Raw genomic sequence first — 14,320 nt, forward strand, 5'->3', positions numbered from 1 at the left:
CTAGCAGATACCTCACTTTTATTTGAGCAGCTGACAAAGTTCTGGAATCAGCATCTTCTTTACACTTAAATACTCAAATCCTGAACTCTCCAATCAAAGGCTCCACTACAAATGCCAATGTAGTTAAAAAAATAAATATTTTTATAGTATATTTCACTATAATTGTGGTAAAGACAGTAGGATTACTTAAGTTTGTGAGCTTTCAATTAAAAAAAAGGCCTTGTTATAACAACTATAAGAAATGAAGTTTTCAATTTGTTAACCTTCGTTTTAAACTATGACATTATCAACCTGAAAAATTAGTCAAAAACTGTAATTACAATATTATAAGCTGAATGGGAAGCTGAGACAGCTCAAGCAATTAATTTCCTAGAAGCATCCTAGGTTTTTTTCATATAAAACTGTACTTAAAACAAAACATTTAACCCTTAATCCCCTATAAAACTCACCTCCAAGTTATTAATGGGGAGAGAAGGGCTCAATTTCAGCTTATAATAACAATGACAACCTTGACGCTGGACATTTCCTGTGATATGGGATTTTGGAGGATCAATGGCCCAGTAAGATGAGATCCACAGTCTCCCCAAATATCCTCAATTTCTAAGAAATGTTCTAGCATCCGGATTGTGATTGTGATTAATCAGGTTAGTAACTAAAGGTAAAGCTCATGCTAGCGACTTTTTGTCTCTCCAGCAAGCCTCCACCACCTTACCAATACAGTGTATTTACTGCTATTCTTCTTACCACGGTTTCTGACCTGTCAACCTGAGTGCAAGATCGAGCAATAATGCAGGTACTGTATGTTTGACACCCTTCCAATAATGAAGCAATAAGTTGTTGGAATAAAACTTAATATTGGGGCGCCTGAATACTTGGTTTAAAGGATTCATCTTGAAGAAATGATTTAGATAATATCCTGTAGGAAAAATAAGCATCAAAGCATTTTGAATGTTTTGTTATTCAGAAAAAAATACCTAAAGTTAGACCTAGAATTCAGCATATGACAGTAATTTATCATCCAAAATTTAGAACAGAATGAATTATAACACTACCTTTGCTTTTCTGACAAATTCTTAAATTCAAGAGTCTTCTCAGTCACAAAAGGCCATTAAGCCTTATCATAAGCATAAACAAATACAGAGTTAATATGCAGTTTAGTGTAAGCATGGGTTGTTTAACAGTCAGAGGAACAGATAAGACAGAGCTAGTCACCATTACCTTGGGCTTCTTCCAGTCATCCTGAGGTAGATATCATACAGGAATGCTGGGGCCTTATGGCTTACAGCAATCCAGTAATGATATAAAAGGTGATTGGAGGTTAGATTTACATTGGGCCGTCTGAAGGCCTGTTCGAGAGGATTCCTCTTGAAAGTGGAAATTACATGGTATTCTGAGGAAGAAAAGTTGTGTAACAGCTTTGATAATAACCATGTAGTGAAGTTTTGTAAAAAAAAAAAAAAAATCATGTTTTTACAAAGCAAAATATTTTACCAAAGATGTCAGAGTTTGCTCATTTAAAAAACAAACTTTTCTACTTTCATAGTAACTAAGGGAATATGGGTATTAAACTGCTGAACTCAAGTGGTTTTAGAACTCCATTTATGAATTTTAATTAGATGAATGAATTTTTGCTAAAATTCACTCTTAAAAATCCTTTTAATGTTTTACCTATATCAGTTTACAATGTCACTTTCTATATTTCACCTCTCACGATAGCTTCTTTCTTTCTGTTCCTCTTTCCAGATTCTTATTACTGTACTTACTTTAAAAAGAAAAGGGAAATCATCATCCTTTGTTTATGAATAATTAAGTTGCTCAAATTAACATATATCAACAAGCTTAAAACAACCCCAAATTAACTTCTGCTGTAATTTATCTAGGTTATACAATATCAAAACAATCAACTCTATTATCATCTACGTTAATACTTCAATGGAAATGTTTACTGAAATATTCACTAAAAAATAAAGCTCAACTTGATTTTTGCTAAACTTCCTAACACAATGAAAGACTACAAAAAACCTAACTCATCTGAAGTGTTTTAAAATTCTTAAAAGAACACAACTAATTATCATAAGATTAAAAGCACCCTAGATTTTTTCCCCTTATATTGTCTAACAGTCAATCACTAAATAGAAGTAAAAATGTCATAGAATAACCTCTAGAATAAAAGACAAATATTTACTTTAAAATCAAAATTATTCCACAAGGATAACAAAAACTGTTTAATTAGAGATAAAATAAGACCTAGTATACTAAATCAACACTGTAAATATATTTTATTTTACTTTATATTTGACTTAAAAATGATTAAGTTTCAGTACGTTCTAAGTTATACTATTCTTGTTTTGAAACAAGTAACAGCATACACACTACTGCTGTGAATTTGTGTATTTAACAGATTAATAAATGCAACAGAAAATATTCTGACAAAATGTATCCTACTTGCTTACTCCTTCAGCTATTCCTCTTAGGACAACTAGCTATTTCCTGTGATATATCAACTCTTGTAGTTGTGAGTGATACTGCTTGTGAATAGGGAACATCAGGATTAAGAATGCCCATGAGGGAGGGAAAAAGGTTTATTTCCATACCACGGCTATCTATGCACATCCTGCAGATGGCAGCAGAGAAACAATAAGGGTCAGACAAGGGTGGGATGAGGAGGGAACACACAGCTGGGTATTTTTAAATTTATGAAACATTAAGGACCAAAAGGCAGTATTAGTAGATGTTCTAACATGGCAACTAAAATAAGAATAAACTTGTAACTGGGTGGCTTTAATGCCTCATGGATTATTCTAATGTAATCAGTGAACATTTTAAGTTTATAAAAATTTATTCTAACATTCAAAAATACAGGTAAAATCATACCAACTTCACCCCAGTGGAAGGGATTAGTGCTTCCTGTTGTACAGTTATACACCATGATGTTTCTTGGTCTGCAAAGACAAAGATCAAAGCAATGAAAAATTTTAAAAAGTTAAACTTAACCAATCTAAATCTTATATGATACTTAAGTAGGAATGAGGACTTTTCTACCATAAATATTTAAAATATTATCTTTAAAGGATTAATTTTTATGTCTGAACAACTATTTACACTACCCTTTTTTCCAATCCTACCAAAAAAATATTTATAAAAACACAGACTTCATATTTTTCTTCTTGTACTAGCACAAGTGTCTTTTTTTCATATAGGAAGAAGAACCACCTCAGCTCTTCCTAGCTCCTTCCCATTTTCAGAGGCTCTAGTTAAAAAGAAATTGTGAACGGAATTCACTTTTACCAGAAACATATTCATATAATCATATCCCTCCTTTTTGTAAAATATAAAACAGTGACTTCAAAATTAAGGGAAGATTATTATTTAGAAAAATGTCACTGAGAAGCTTAGATGTTTAGGTTTAAGTGTTAGACCTATAAATATTATATAGTATAGCGAATGATGTTGCTCAGTTGTGTCCGACTCTTTGTGACCCCATGGACTGTGGCGTACCAGGCTCCTCCCTCCTTGGGATTCTCCAGGCAAGAGTGCTGGAGTGGATTGCCATTTCCTTCTCCAGGGAATCTTCCCCACCCAGGGATGGAACCTGGGTCTTCCACATTGCAGGCAGACACTTTAACCTCTGAGCCACCAGGGAAGCCCCACGAGTTGATTAAAGTGTATTAGTGTGCATGTTTGATACATGTAAGCTGTTCTCTATGAATTTCACCTCTTTATATATGACAAATTTATAACAAGTTTTAGTCTGTATTAAAAAATACATTAAAAAAAAACTCTAATGACCTTGTCTATCCTGTGCCAGTACACAAGAATTTATGTTAATTCTTATTACTGCTGATGGAACCACTTCATTGGCTGTGGTAAGTCAACTCTTGCAGTTGAAAGTGATAATATCTATATAATATTGGTATGGGTTAATAAACTGATAAATATCCATTATAGAGGATTTTTTAACATTAGTTCTCATCTCAGTTACTATACATCTAATAAACGACATTGCCATCTCATATACCTATTTACTCCGGAATACCAGGCTGCCGCAAGACTCATGTTGACAACTACATCTACAGGAACAAGATCTGCAAGGGCATTGTTGGAGGCACGCATTGTTCGAAGAATTCCTTTCCCTGCCTTTGTTGAAATTAAAAACAAAACTTTAAGGCACAGAACCCATAGTGCAAATACATGATACAAAGATACACAGGAAAAAAAACAAAATAGAATATTCAATACAATAAAAGGCTTATTACTTACCGCAATAAAAAGACCACTTGGTCCATTAAAGTTATCAATCCATCCCTAATACCAAAAATTAAAAAAAAGGAAGGGAGTTTAGAAATACTATAAAATTACAGATTTACAATTTGAACTCTATATAACTCCACAAACATACTTGGTAGTCTTCTTCTAAGAACTAAAAATCTGACTATATTCAGGCCAGAGTATTTCTCCCCATCTTAAATAGTCTTTTCTGAGATTGCAGATGACTAAGTAAAATAATTTTCAAAGGGTTACCTACTCTTTCACTAACTCTCTGCAAAGAGAATTTTGCAAAAAGAAGTTTATATCTGTCAAATATTTAAGCTAAATTAAGATTGCTCAAGTTTGATTTTGTGCTATTTACTAAGGCAGTATCCTTAGATTGAAGGAAATGGTAAATTCTCAAGATTACTGAATAAAACAGAGTAATGTCAAAGTTACAAAAGAGATAGTATCATTTACTACTACTACAGAGATTTAAGTCTTTCCTAAATCAATTTATTTCATTTTACATCTACGTTTCCTCTTATTTCAGCGATTCACAAATACTATAATGCCTTGCTTTTCTACAGCAAATCAGAGAAATTTTTTATCTTCCTTAGCATGTAAACTATACAAGAAGTGAACTTCTTAGAAGACCTGCCTCTTTCAGGTACTAAAAAGCAAATGAAATAAAATAAGATCCTGAATATTCTCACCTTTATTCCCTTCACCTCCACAAGGGAAACTAATCCACAAATAATTTTAAAGGCCAACAAATGGTGATGTGTCAGTGTCCAATCTCTTATCGATGACAAAGAAACTTGAAAGGCATGGTCTCCTCTGACTCCAGACAATACCATAGCCTTTAATTTTCAGTTAACATTTTAAAAGTTTATCTGCATTTCTATACATGCAACATTACAATACATGCACCTTACATAAAAGTACCAGTAAGAGTGTCTCTCTCTACAAATGCAAACAACTCTGCCACAGTAAACCATGTACAGCAAACAAAACCTGCTCTTAAAAAATTGCCAACTCTTTTTGTACAAAATTATGACTTAAAATTCTCAATTCCAATTATTTACAAAGATCTCTAGCAACTTACTGGAAAAGGTTCTTTCCAACTGGCACCAACAATTGATGGCCTTACAATCGCCACATTTAGCTTTGCTCCTTCTTGTTGTACAACATATTCTGCCAATGCTTTTGTGTATATGTATGTATTAGGTCTGTCTCCTATCAATTTGGGTGTGATATCATTTACTAAGCCATCATCCATCCACCTGGTAAACAAAGAAATTACAGGCAAAAATATTTTCAGATATTTTTTCACTTCAAAAAAATATTTTCAGATATATTTTCATTTAAAAAATGAAAAACCACTTTGCATATTTCAAATATGTCTGTGGCTCCAACTCAAGTGTCTTACAACTTCTACTTAAAAAAAAAAAAAAGGAAATCAGCTTTACTTTCATTAAATATCAACCACAAATCCAGATGTATATCCAGTTTCTATAGCTAAAAACCAAGAGTTTTTTCATATGCCGTATGATAGGTAGCAAAAGTGAATTAGAACTGATTTATGGTATTTAAAAAAAAAAATCTTCTAGTTGTAAGTATTCATATACTTCCTATGTGTTTGACAAGGAGCACTACCCTGAATCTAAATAGCTGAAGTTATTTTATATTACACAATAGATAATATTTTTTCTAAAGTCTAAATAAATTCCAAAATACATCTGGCCCCAAGGAATTAAAGATTTGTATATAATCACCATAACAGCATAACATGTTAACTATACATTTTAAATGAACATACATTTAAAATTAATAAAAAAGGTCTAGTAATCTACTGTGCAGTCATAAAATTGCTTCAGTTCTCTCAGTATCTCTGAAGAAAATGTCTACTATGATAACCTATAAGAGGAGGGTGATATACTAGGTGATCTCTATAGTCTTTTTCAGTCTAAATTTCTAATTTCAATGTTATGTATTTGTTTTCAGATAGTTTTCCTGTCTGTCTATAATACTATGCATATTTGTATACTAAAAATACTGTTATTATACAGGGATACCCACACTAACTGATGAGGACTATCAAGATAAACTTTCTTCTGTATGTTAAAGTACTTTTTTGTGTGGAAGGAAAGGAATATTTATAAAATTTAAGGTAGGTTACTATTCAACATAGGAAAAATTCCATAATGGAGATGAACTTCAAAAAATGGATAAAAGAGTTACATTAAAAAATAAAATAAAACAGGCTTAACTAGGAGAGACTGTAGAGCCAGTAAACCTTATCACTGGAGGGAGATTACATAGTCAATCTACGAGTTATCCTAAAATTATCTGCTGGCCAGATTTCTTTGTAAACAAAGAAAGGAAATAACAGAATAGGTTTATAGGCTCTTTCTCAGCAACTCAGATGTTTGGACAGAGAAAAAGTAAAAAGATAAATTAACTTGCACGTTCAACTTTTCCCAGAGATATTAAACACTTCTGCCTAATGATCTGAGGAAAATGAGGTAGATATTTGGAACTATCTAAGAAATGGAGTTAGAAAACAGAAACCAGGGAATTACCATAAGAAAGCTCCCAATACTAACTTTCTTACAAATCTATTTTCTCATATTTCCAGCAAAACCTTAAAGAAATGGGCTTCTATGCTTATTTTAGAAGAAAACTTGGAGAAGAAGCTATGAACATTCTGTACCACCCCTGGGAAGTAAAAAATTCAACTGAGACAACAGGGGGTGGTAACTAAGGAGGTGAACCTGAACAGGATCTCTTAGAAGAGAGACCTAAGGGCAAACAGAGAATAAAGGAAGAAAAAGCTTGCAGGAATATTATATGAGAATAAAAAAACACGCAAAGATATAATGGATACTGGAATTTTCTATAATTATAGTCTATAAAAGAAGAAAAGACCCTGTTATTTATTCTTGCTTTGATCCTATTTGTTTCACTCAATGAGAATGTACAGGCTGAAGCAAATGAAATCTTGGCCATACCTAGTTGTATCCACCAAATCACAAATACTTCTCAAGCAATAACTGATAGTAGGATTCTAGTCCTTAGAAAGATAATAAACAATAACACTAGGAATATCAATTAAAGGATCATGACTCCTTTGATTTCTTAAAACTTCAAGGCTCCTCTGAGGATATACAGTTGACACCTGGAAAAACACAGGGTTGGGGCACTGACTCTACGTGCAGTAAAAAATCCCCATGTGACTTTACAGTCAGCACTCTGTACCATGGTTGTGCATCAACACATTCAACCAACCACAGACTGTGCAGTACTGGAGGACTTATTTACTGAAAAAATCTGTATAGAAGTAGACTCACATAGTTCAAACCTGTGTTATTCAAGGGTCAACTGTACTTCACTGGGCAAAATAAAAGCACAATCTTTTAATAAATTAGACCTTGCTATTGAACAGGCAGTCATTAGTCTCCATGGATATCAGGAACTTCTTGGTGGCTAAGCTTGATTCCTTGAAAAAACTGAGACTCTAATACCATGAATAAGCTGTTCAAAGGCTTTCCTCCAACCATCACAACACCTGTTCAAAAGGGAAAGCTTCACAATGACCTCACCTAGAGTCATTAGGTACAAATTGATATGATAAACAGAACACAGTACATATATAATAATTTGCTGAATAAGGAAGAGAGCAATGTGTACTGTGGAAGGAGAAAGAGAAAAACTAAACAGACAAAGAGATACATATAAATAGATAAATCTGGATCCAAAGTTTGGGGTCAAAGCAAAGTTAACAAACATACTCTAAAGAATCAATCAGCTTCTTGGGATCCACAGGGGGTGGATAGACTACTTCATCAATATGCTTTCGATTACAGTAGGCATATGCCGTTGATACATGCATGAACACTTCCAGATTCTTCATCTGTTGTGCAAGCAGAATAAGCTGTCGTGTAGCAATTACATTTAACTGAACAGCATCTCTGTAAAACAAAAAGTCACAATAAAAAATTGGGAAGCTATGTCTTTCTTTCACCTACTAAAAAAAACTTATTTCCATTTTAGAGTATCAAAAATAGAAAGGGACAAAGAGGTATTTATTTCTTTACAACTAATCCTTTAGCTCAGATTTTGTTTGTTATTTTAACATGAAGTACAGCCGTTCTATCAATTGTGTTTAAAATTTTTCTGATTATTTTAAATTACCCAGAAATAGACACAGATAATTTCAGTCTTTGGCTTTTATGCATACATTTGGAAATCATTTTACACTTTTTTTGCATCTTGATTTTTGAAAGCATACTGTTTTATGAAATCATTGTACCACATACAAAGAAAAGAATAAGTAATTTTAAAATGCTACGGTAGAGTCATCAATCAGGACAAAACAGTCAAAGAAAACTCAAAAACCTTAAATTTTATTAACATAAAATCAAGTAAAAATGTTTATTTCTCTTTTTTGTAGCAATTAAGCTAACCACCTTTTAAAGGCAACACAATGCAAAGGGGTGTTAAGAATAAAACTGGTACATTTATTACAAGACTGACATGCAAGATCTCAAGGTCTATATATACCCCCTTCTTGAAATGTATTTGAGGAAAAATTTCACAAATGCAAAAGTATATACGCAGAATAATAACTGATAAGGCACTACCTAGAAATAGCAAAAGGCTAGAGCTCAAATATTCACTATGATATGATTTAATAAAGTAGGTATTTTTAACACAATGAAAGAATACAGCCATTAAAAAATATGACAACTATAAAAGCACCAACTATAAAAGATGGTGATTGCAGCCATGAAATTAAAAGACGCTTACTCCTTGGAAGAAAAGTTATGACCAACCTAGATAGCATATTCAAAAGCAGAGACATTACTTTGCCAACTAAGGTCCGTCTAGTCAAGTTATGGTTTTTCCTGTGGTCATGTATGGATGTGAGAGTTGGACTGTGAAGAAGGCTGAGCACCGAAGAATTGATGCTTTGAAACTGTGGTTTTGGAGAAGACTCCTGAGAGTCCCTTGGACTGCAAGGAGATCCAACCAATCCATTCTGAAGGAGATCAGCCCTGGGATTTCTTTGGAAGGAATGATGCTAAAGCTGAAGCTCCAGTACTTTGGCCACCTCATGCGAAGAGTTGACTCATTGGAAAAGACTCTGATGCTGGGAAGGATTGGGGGCAGGAGGAGAAGGGGACGACAGAGGATGAGATGGCTGGATGGTATCACTGACTCAATGGACGTGAGTCTGAGTGAACTCCGGGAGATGGTGATGGACAGGGAGGGCTGGCATGCTGCGATTCATGGGGTCGCAAAGAGTCAGACACGACTGAGTGACTGAACTGAACTGAAAAGCATGGAAAACTATGTGTGAATAATATTTTTTCAATTTATACATCCTGAAGTGAAGTGGGATTAAAAACAAGACTCTGGAATAAGACCTGGGTTCCAACCTGGCTTAGCATATCTATCAGCATCACCAGATGGTCAACACCGAAATCAGATTGATTATATTCTTTGCAGCCAAAGATGGAGAAGCTCTATATAGTCAACAAAAACAAGACCAGGAGCTGACTGTGGCTCAGATCATGAACTGCCTATTGCCAAATTCAGACTTAAACTGAAGAAAGTGGGGAAAACCACTAGATCATTCAGGTATGACCTAAATCAAATCCCTTATGATTATACTGTGGAAGTGAGAAATAGATTTAAGGGACTAGATCTGATAGACAGAGTGCCTGATGAACTACAGACGATGTTCATGACATTGTACAGGAGACAGGGATCAAGACCATCCCCATTGAAAAGAAATGCAAAAAAGCAAAATGACTGTCTGAGGAGGCCTTACAAATAGCTGTGAAAAGAAGAGAAGCGAAAAGCAAAGGAGAAAAGGAAAGATATAAGCATCTGAATGCAGAGTTCCAAACAATAGCAAGGAGAGATAAGAAAGCCAACCTCAGTGATCAATGCAAAAAAAGAGGAAAACAACAGAATGGGAAACACTAGAGATCTCGTCAAGAAAATTAGAGATACCAAGGGAACATTTCATGCAAAGATGGGCTTGATAAAGGACAGAAATGGTATGGACCTAACAGAAGCAGAAGATATTAAGAAAAGGTAGCAAGAATACACAGAAGAACTGTACAAAAAAGATCTTCATGATCAAGATAATCATGATGGTGTGATCACTCACCTAGAGCCAGACATCCTGGAATGTGAAGTCAAGTGGGCCTTAGAAAGCATCACTATGAACAAAGCTAGTGGAGGTGATGGAATTCCAGTGGAGCTGTTTCAAATCCTGAAAGATGATACTCTGAAGGTGAAAGTGCTTCACTCAATATGCCAGCAAATTTGGAAAACTCAGCAGTGGCCACAGGACTGGAAAAGGTCAGTTTTCATTCCAATCCAAAAGAAAGGCAATGCCAAAGAATGCTCAAACTAACGCACAATTGCACTCATCTCACACGCTAGTAAAGTAATGCTCAAAATTATGCAAGCCAGGCTTCAGCAATATGTGAACCATGAACTTCCAGATATCCAAGAAAAGGCAGAGGAACCAGAGATCAAATTACCAACATCCACTGGATCATCAAAAAAGCAGGAGAGTTCCAGAAAAACATCTATTTCTGCTTTATTGACTATGCCAAAGCCTTTGACTGTGTGGACCACAATAAACTGTGGAAAATTCTGAAAGAGATGGGAATACCAGACCACCTGACCTGCCTCTTGAGAAACCTATATGCAGGTCAGAAAGTAACAGTTAGAACTGGACATAGAACAACAGACTGGTTCCAAATAGGAAAAGGAGTACATCAAGGCTGTATATTGTCACCCTACTTATTTAACTTACATGCAGAGTACATCATGAGAAACGCAGAGCTGGAATCAAGATTGCCGGGAGAAATATCAATAACCTCAGATATGCAGATGACACCACCCTTATGGCAGAAAGTGAAAAGGAACTAAAAAGCCTCTTGATGAATGTGAAAGAGAGTCAAAATTTGTCTTAAAGCTCTGCATTCAGAAAACTAAGATCAGGGCATCTGGTCCCATCACTTCATGTTAGATAGGAGATCCAACCAGTCCATCCTAAAGGAGATCAGTCATGGGTGTTCATTGGAGGGACTGATGCTGAAGCTGAAACTCCAATACTTTGGCCACCTCATGCGAAGGGTTGACTCATTGGAAAAGACCCTGACGCTGGGAGGGATTGGGGGCAGGAGGAGAAGGGGACGACAGAGGATGAGATGGCTGGATGGCATCACCGACTTGATGGACATGAGTTTGAGTGAACTCCAGGAGTTGTGATGGACAGGGAGGCCTGGCGTGCTGTGATTCATGGGGTCGCAAAGAGTTGGACACAACTGAGCGACTGAACTGAACTGAAAGTCACTCAAGCACTCCGGCCTGTGTCCTCATCAGTAAAGGAGAACAGGTAAGAGACTACCTACTAAGATTTTATCTAAAATTAAATGGAAAAAAAAAAAAAGCTTGCAAGTACTTAGCATTATTCCTAACATAGTCCCAAAATAGGCATTTAAAAAATATTACTTAAGGGGTGAGTAGTTTTTGTGATCTATTATTTGCATGCTAAGTCATTTTAGTTGTGTCTCTTTGCAACCCTATGGACTGTAGCCTGACAAGGTCTTCTGTCCATGGGATTCTCCAGGCAAGAATACTGGCATGGGTTGCCATTTCCTCCTTCAGGGGGGGTCTTCCAGACCCAGGGATCGAACTCGTATCTTTTATGTCTCCTGCATTACCCGGTGGGTTCTTTATCACTAGCATCACCTGGGAAGCCCACTTTATATTATACTTTCTTTTATAACTTATTTGAGGGGGGAAAAAAGTTAAAACACTCAAAACCATTAATACTGTGAAAGAAACTGGCAAAGTTAATACAGTGTTGGTGACACTATCAGCTGATACAACTGATCTGAAAGAGATTACGATAAAGTACCAGGAATTACAGAAATAAGTTACTAATTTAGTTAAACTACTGAAATTTTAACAGATAAGAAAAACTTATTCTAACCGTAATTTTTCAAAAAAAAATTAAAATTTCCTACATTTGTTGTTTTGGGGGATTTTTGGTTGCGTTTCTGCTTTTGTTTTTTAATTGACGTATACTTGATTTACAATGTTGTGTTAGTTTCTGGTGTAGAGCTAAGTGATTCAGTTATATATATATTAATATAAATATTCTTCATATTCTTTTACATTACGGTTTATTACAGGATATTGAATATAGCTCCCTGTGCTATACATTAGGCCGTTGTTGTTTATCCGTTCTGCATATGAGAGTTTGCATCTGCTAGTCCCAAACTTTCATTCCAACCCTCCCCTACCCCTTGGAAAACACCAGTCTGTTCTCTATGTCTGTGAGTTTGTTTCATAGGTAAGTTCATTTCTGTCATACTTTGGATTCCACATATAAGTGATATCATATGGTATTCATCTTTCTCTTTCTGACTTACTTCACTGAATATGATAATCTCCAGGTCCATCCATGTAGCTGCAAAAGGCATTATTTCATCCTTTTTTAAGGTTGAATAACATTCCATTGTATGTATACATACCCACCTTCTTTATTCATTCATCTGTCAATGAACATTTAGGTTGTCCATGTCTTGGCTATTATAAATAGTGCTGCTATGCACACAGGGTTGCATACATCTTTTTGGATTATAGTTTTGTGCAGATATGTGCAACCCAGGAGTGGAACTGCTACACCATATGGCAAATCTATTTTTAGTTTTTTGAGGAACCTGCATACTGTTCTCCAAAGAAATTGACTGCACCAATTTACATTCCCACCAACAGAGTAGAAGGGTTCCCTTTATTCCCACACCCTCAGGAAAATTCCCTAAATTTGCCATGCTAAGTCAATGTGAAATTACAGGATAATAACATGAAATATCACATTATGAAAATTATATATGAAAAAGTCAGAAACACAGAAGTTGTTTCAATAGGAAAATTATAAGTTTTATGCTTACATTTCATGGAAAACTGTATTTTCAAAGAGAAACCACAAGAAAATTAAAAAAAAAAATAGTTTTGGTTACATTTTCAATATTTAAGAAGAAAAAAAATCAACCATTCTTTTAAAAGGCCAGAATATGTCACAGATAGAATCTGGTCCACTTAACTGTAAAGTAGTGCTTTGATGCATATCACATTTGGAAAACGGTAAGAATGGGGAGGGTGCTGTTTTGGAAAAGGTATACAGAAAATATCCTATTACAGGTTTCTGAGGACAGAAAAACAAGTTCTGGGTCACTAGGAACAAGAAATAATTCATGAGAAAAAACTCTTGGGTCTTATTTTTTTCTTTTAATTTAATAGTATCTGAGAACCTATGAAAACAGAAAAAAAATTTTTTTCAATGAAATAATCGGGTTGGGGTCTTACAATCATGAGTTTATCTTTTTCTTTCCTCATCTCAACTGAAGGAGGAAAATCTGTTTGAACAGATATCCAGAAAAAAGACATTTCACAGAGAGGATACTGTCCACTAGACTGTAAGGCAATGTGCTATCTTCTTTCCCATTTGCAAAACAATAGTGGTAGGGAGAGTAATGTTTTGGGAGCAAGACACAAAGGATATTTTGTTACAGGCTCCTGAGGACAGTGACAGAATTTCTGGGTCACTGAAAAGTAGGAATAACTTTACAAAGGAAGCACACCTGTGCTCTGTCTGCTCACCTCTTACCATTTGTCTGCAACTGAGAGCCCAAACCTGAAGGCATTTTGTGTCCACATAAATAACTCTTAATATCCCTGCCAGGCTAGTATCCTCACTCTTGTTTTACCACCATCCAATTTCTACATCTTGAACTTTAGGCTGAGGTCCTGACATGTTAGATCTGAAAGCATTCAGTAGTGCTAAACAAAAATAAAAGTTCTCACTATTATTTGGTTATATGAATTCTTAAATGCATTTTATGTAGCACTGGCTTTTGGTGGGGAGAGCAAAATGAACAAATCTTTGTAATAATGGTCCATCATTAATGCAGACACAGAAATCACTTCAATAAAGGAGAAACCTCAACTTGAACAGCTAATAAATTTGCTTATT

At 35.0% G+C, this 14,320-nt stretch overlaps 1 protein-coding gene across 1 annotated transcript in view; it reads right to left on the bottom strand.

Moving 5' to 3' along the window:
- FAR1 (fatty acyl-CoA reductase 1) overlaps positions 1 to 14,320 on the bottom strand; it is a 79,147-nt gene that overhangs the window by 13,475 nt on the left and 51,352 nt on the right. Inside the window, exons 4-9 of the mRNA XM_040258317.1 lie at positions 8,043 to 8,222; positions 5,357 to 5,534; positions 4,261 to 4,305; positions 4,019 to 4,137; positions 2,875 to 2,942; positions 1,219 to 1,390 (exon numbers count right to left, since the gene is read on the bottom strand). Of these exons, the coding sequence (XP_040114251.1) occupies positions 1,219 to 1,390; positions 2,875 to 2,942; positions 4,019 to 4,137; positions 4,261 to 4,305; positions 5,357 to 5,534; positions 8,043 to 8,222 (762 nt within the window). The remainder of the gene's footprint in view (positions 1 to 1,218; positions 1,391 to 2,874; positions 2,943 to 4,018; positions 4,138 to 4,260; positions 4,306 to 5,356; positions 5,535 to 8,042; positions 8,223 to 14,320) is intronic.

Source organism: Oryx dammah, unplaced genomic scaffold (genome assembly GCF_014754425.2).
Source record: "Oryx dammah isolate SB20612 unplaced genomic scaffold, SCBI_Odam_1.1 HiC_scaffold_17, whole genome shotgun sequence".
Taxonomy (NCBI): Eukaryota; Metazoa; Chordata; class Mammalia; order Artiodactyla; family Bovidae; genus Oryx; species Oryx dammah.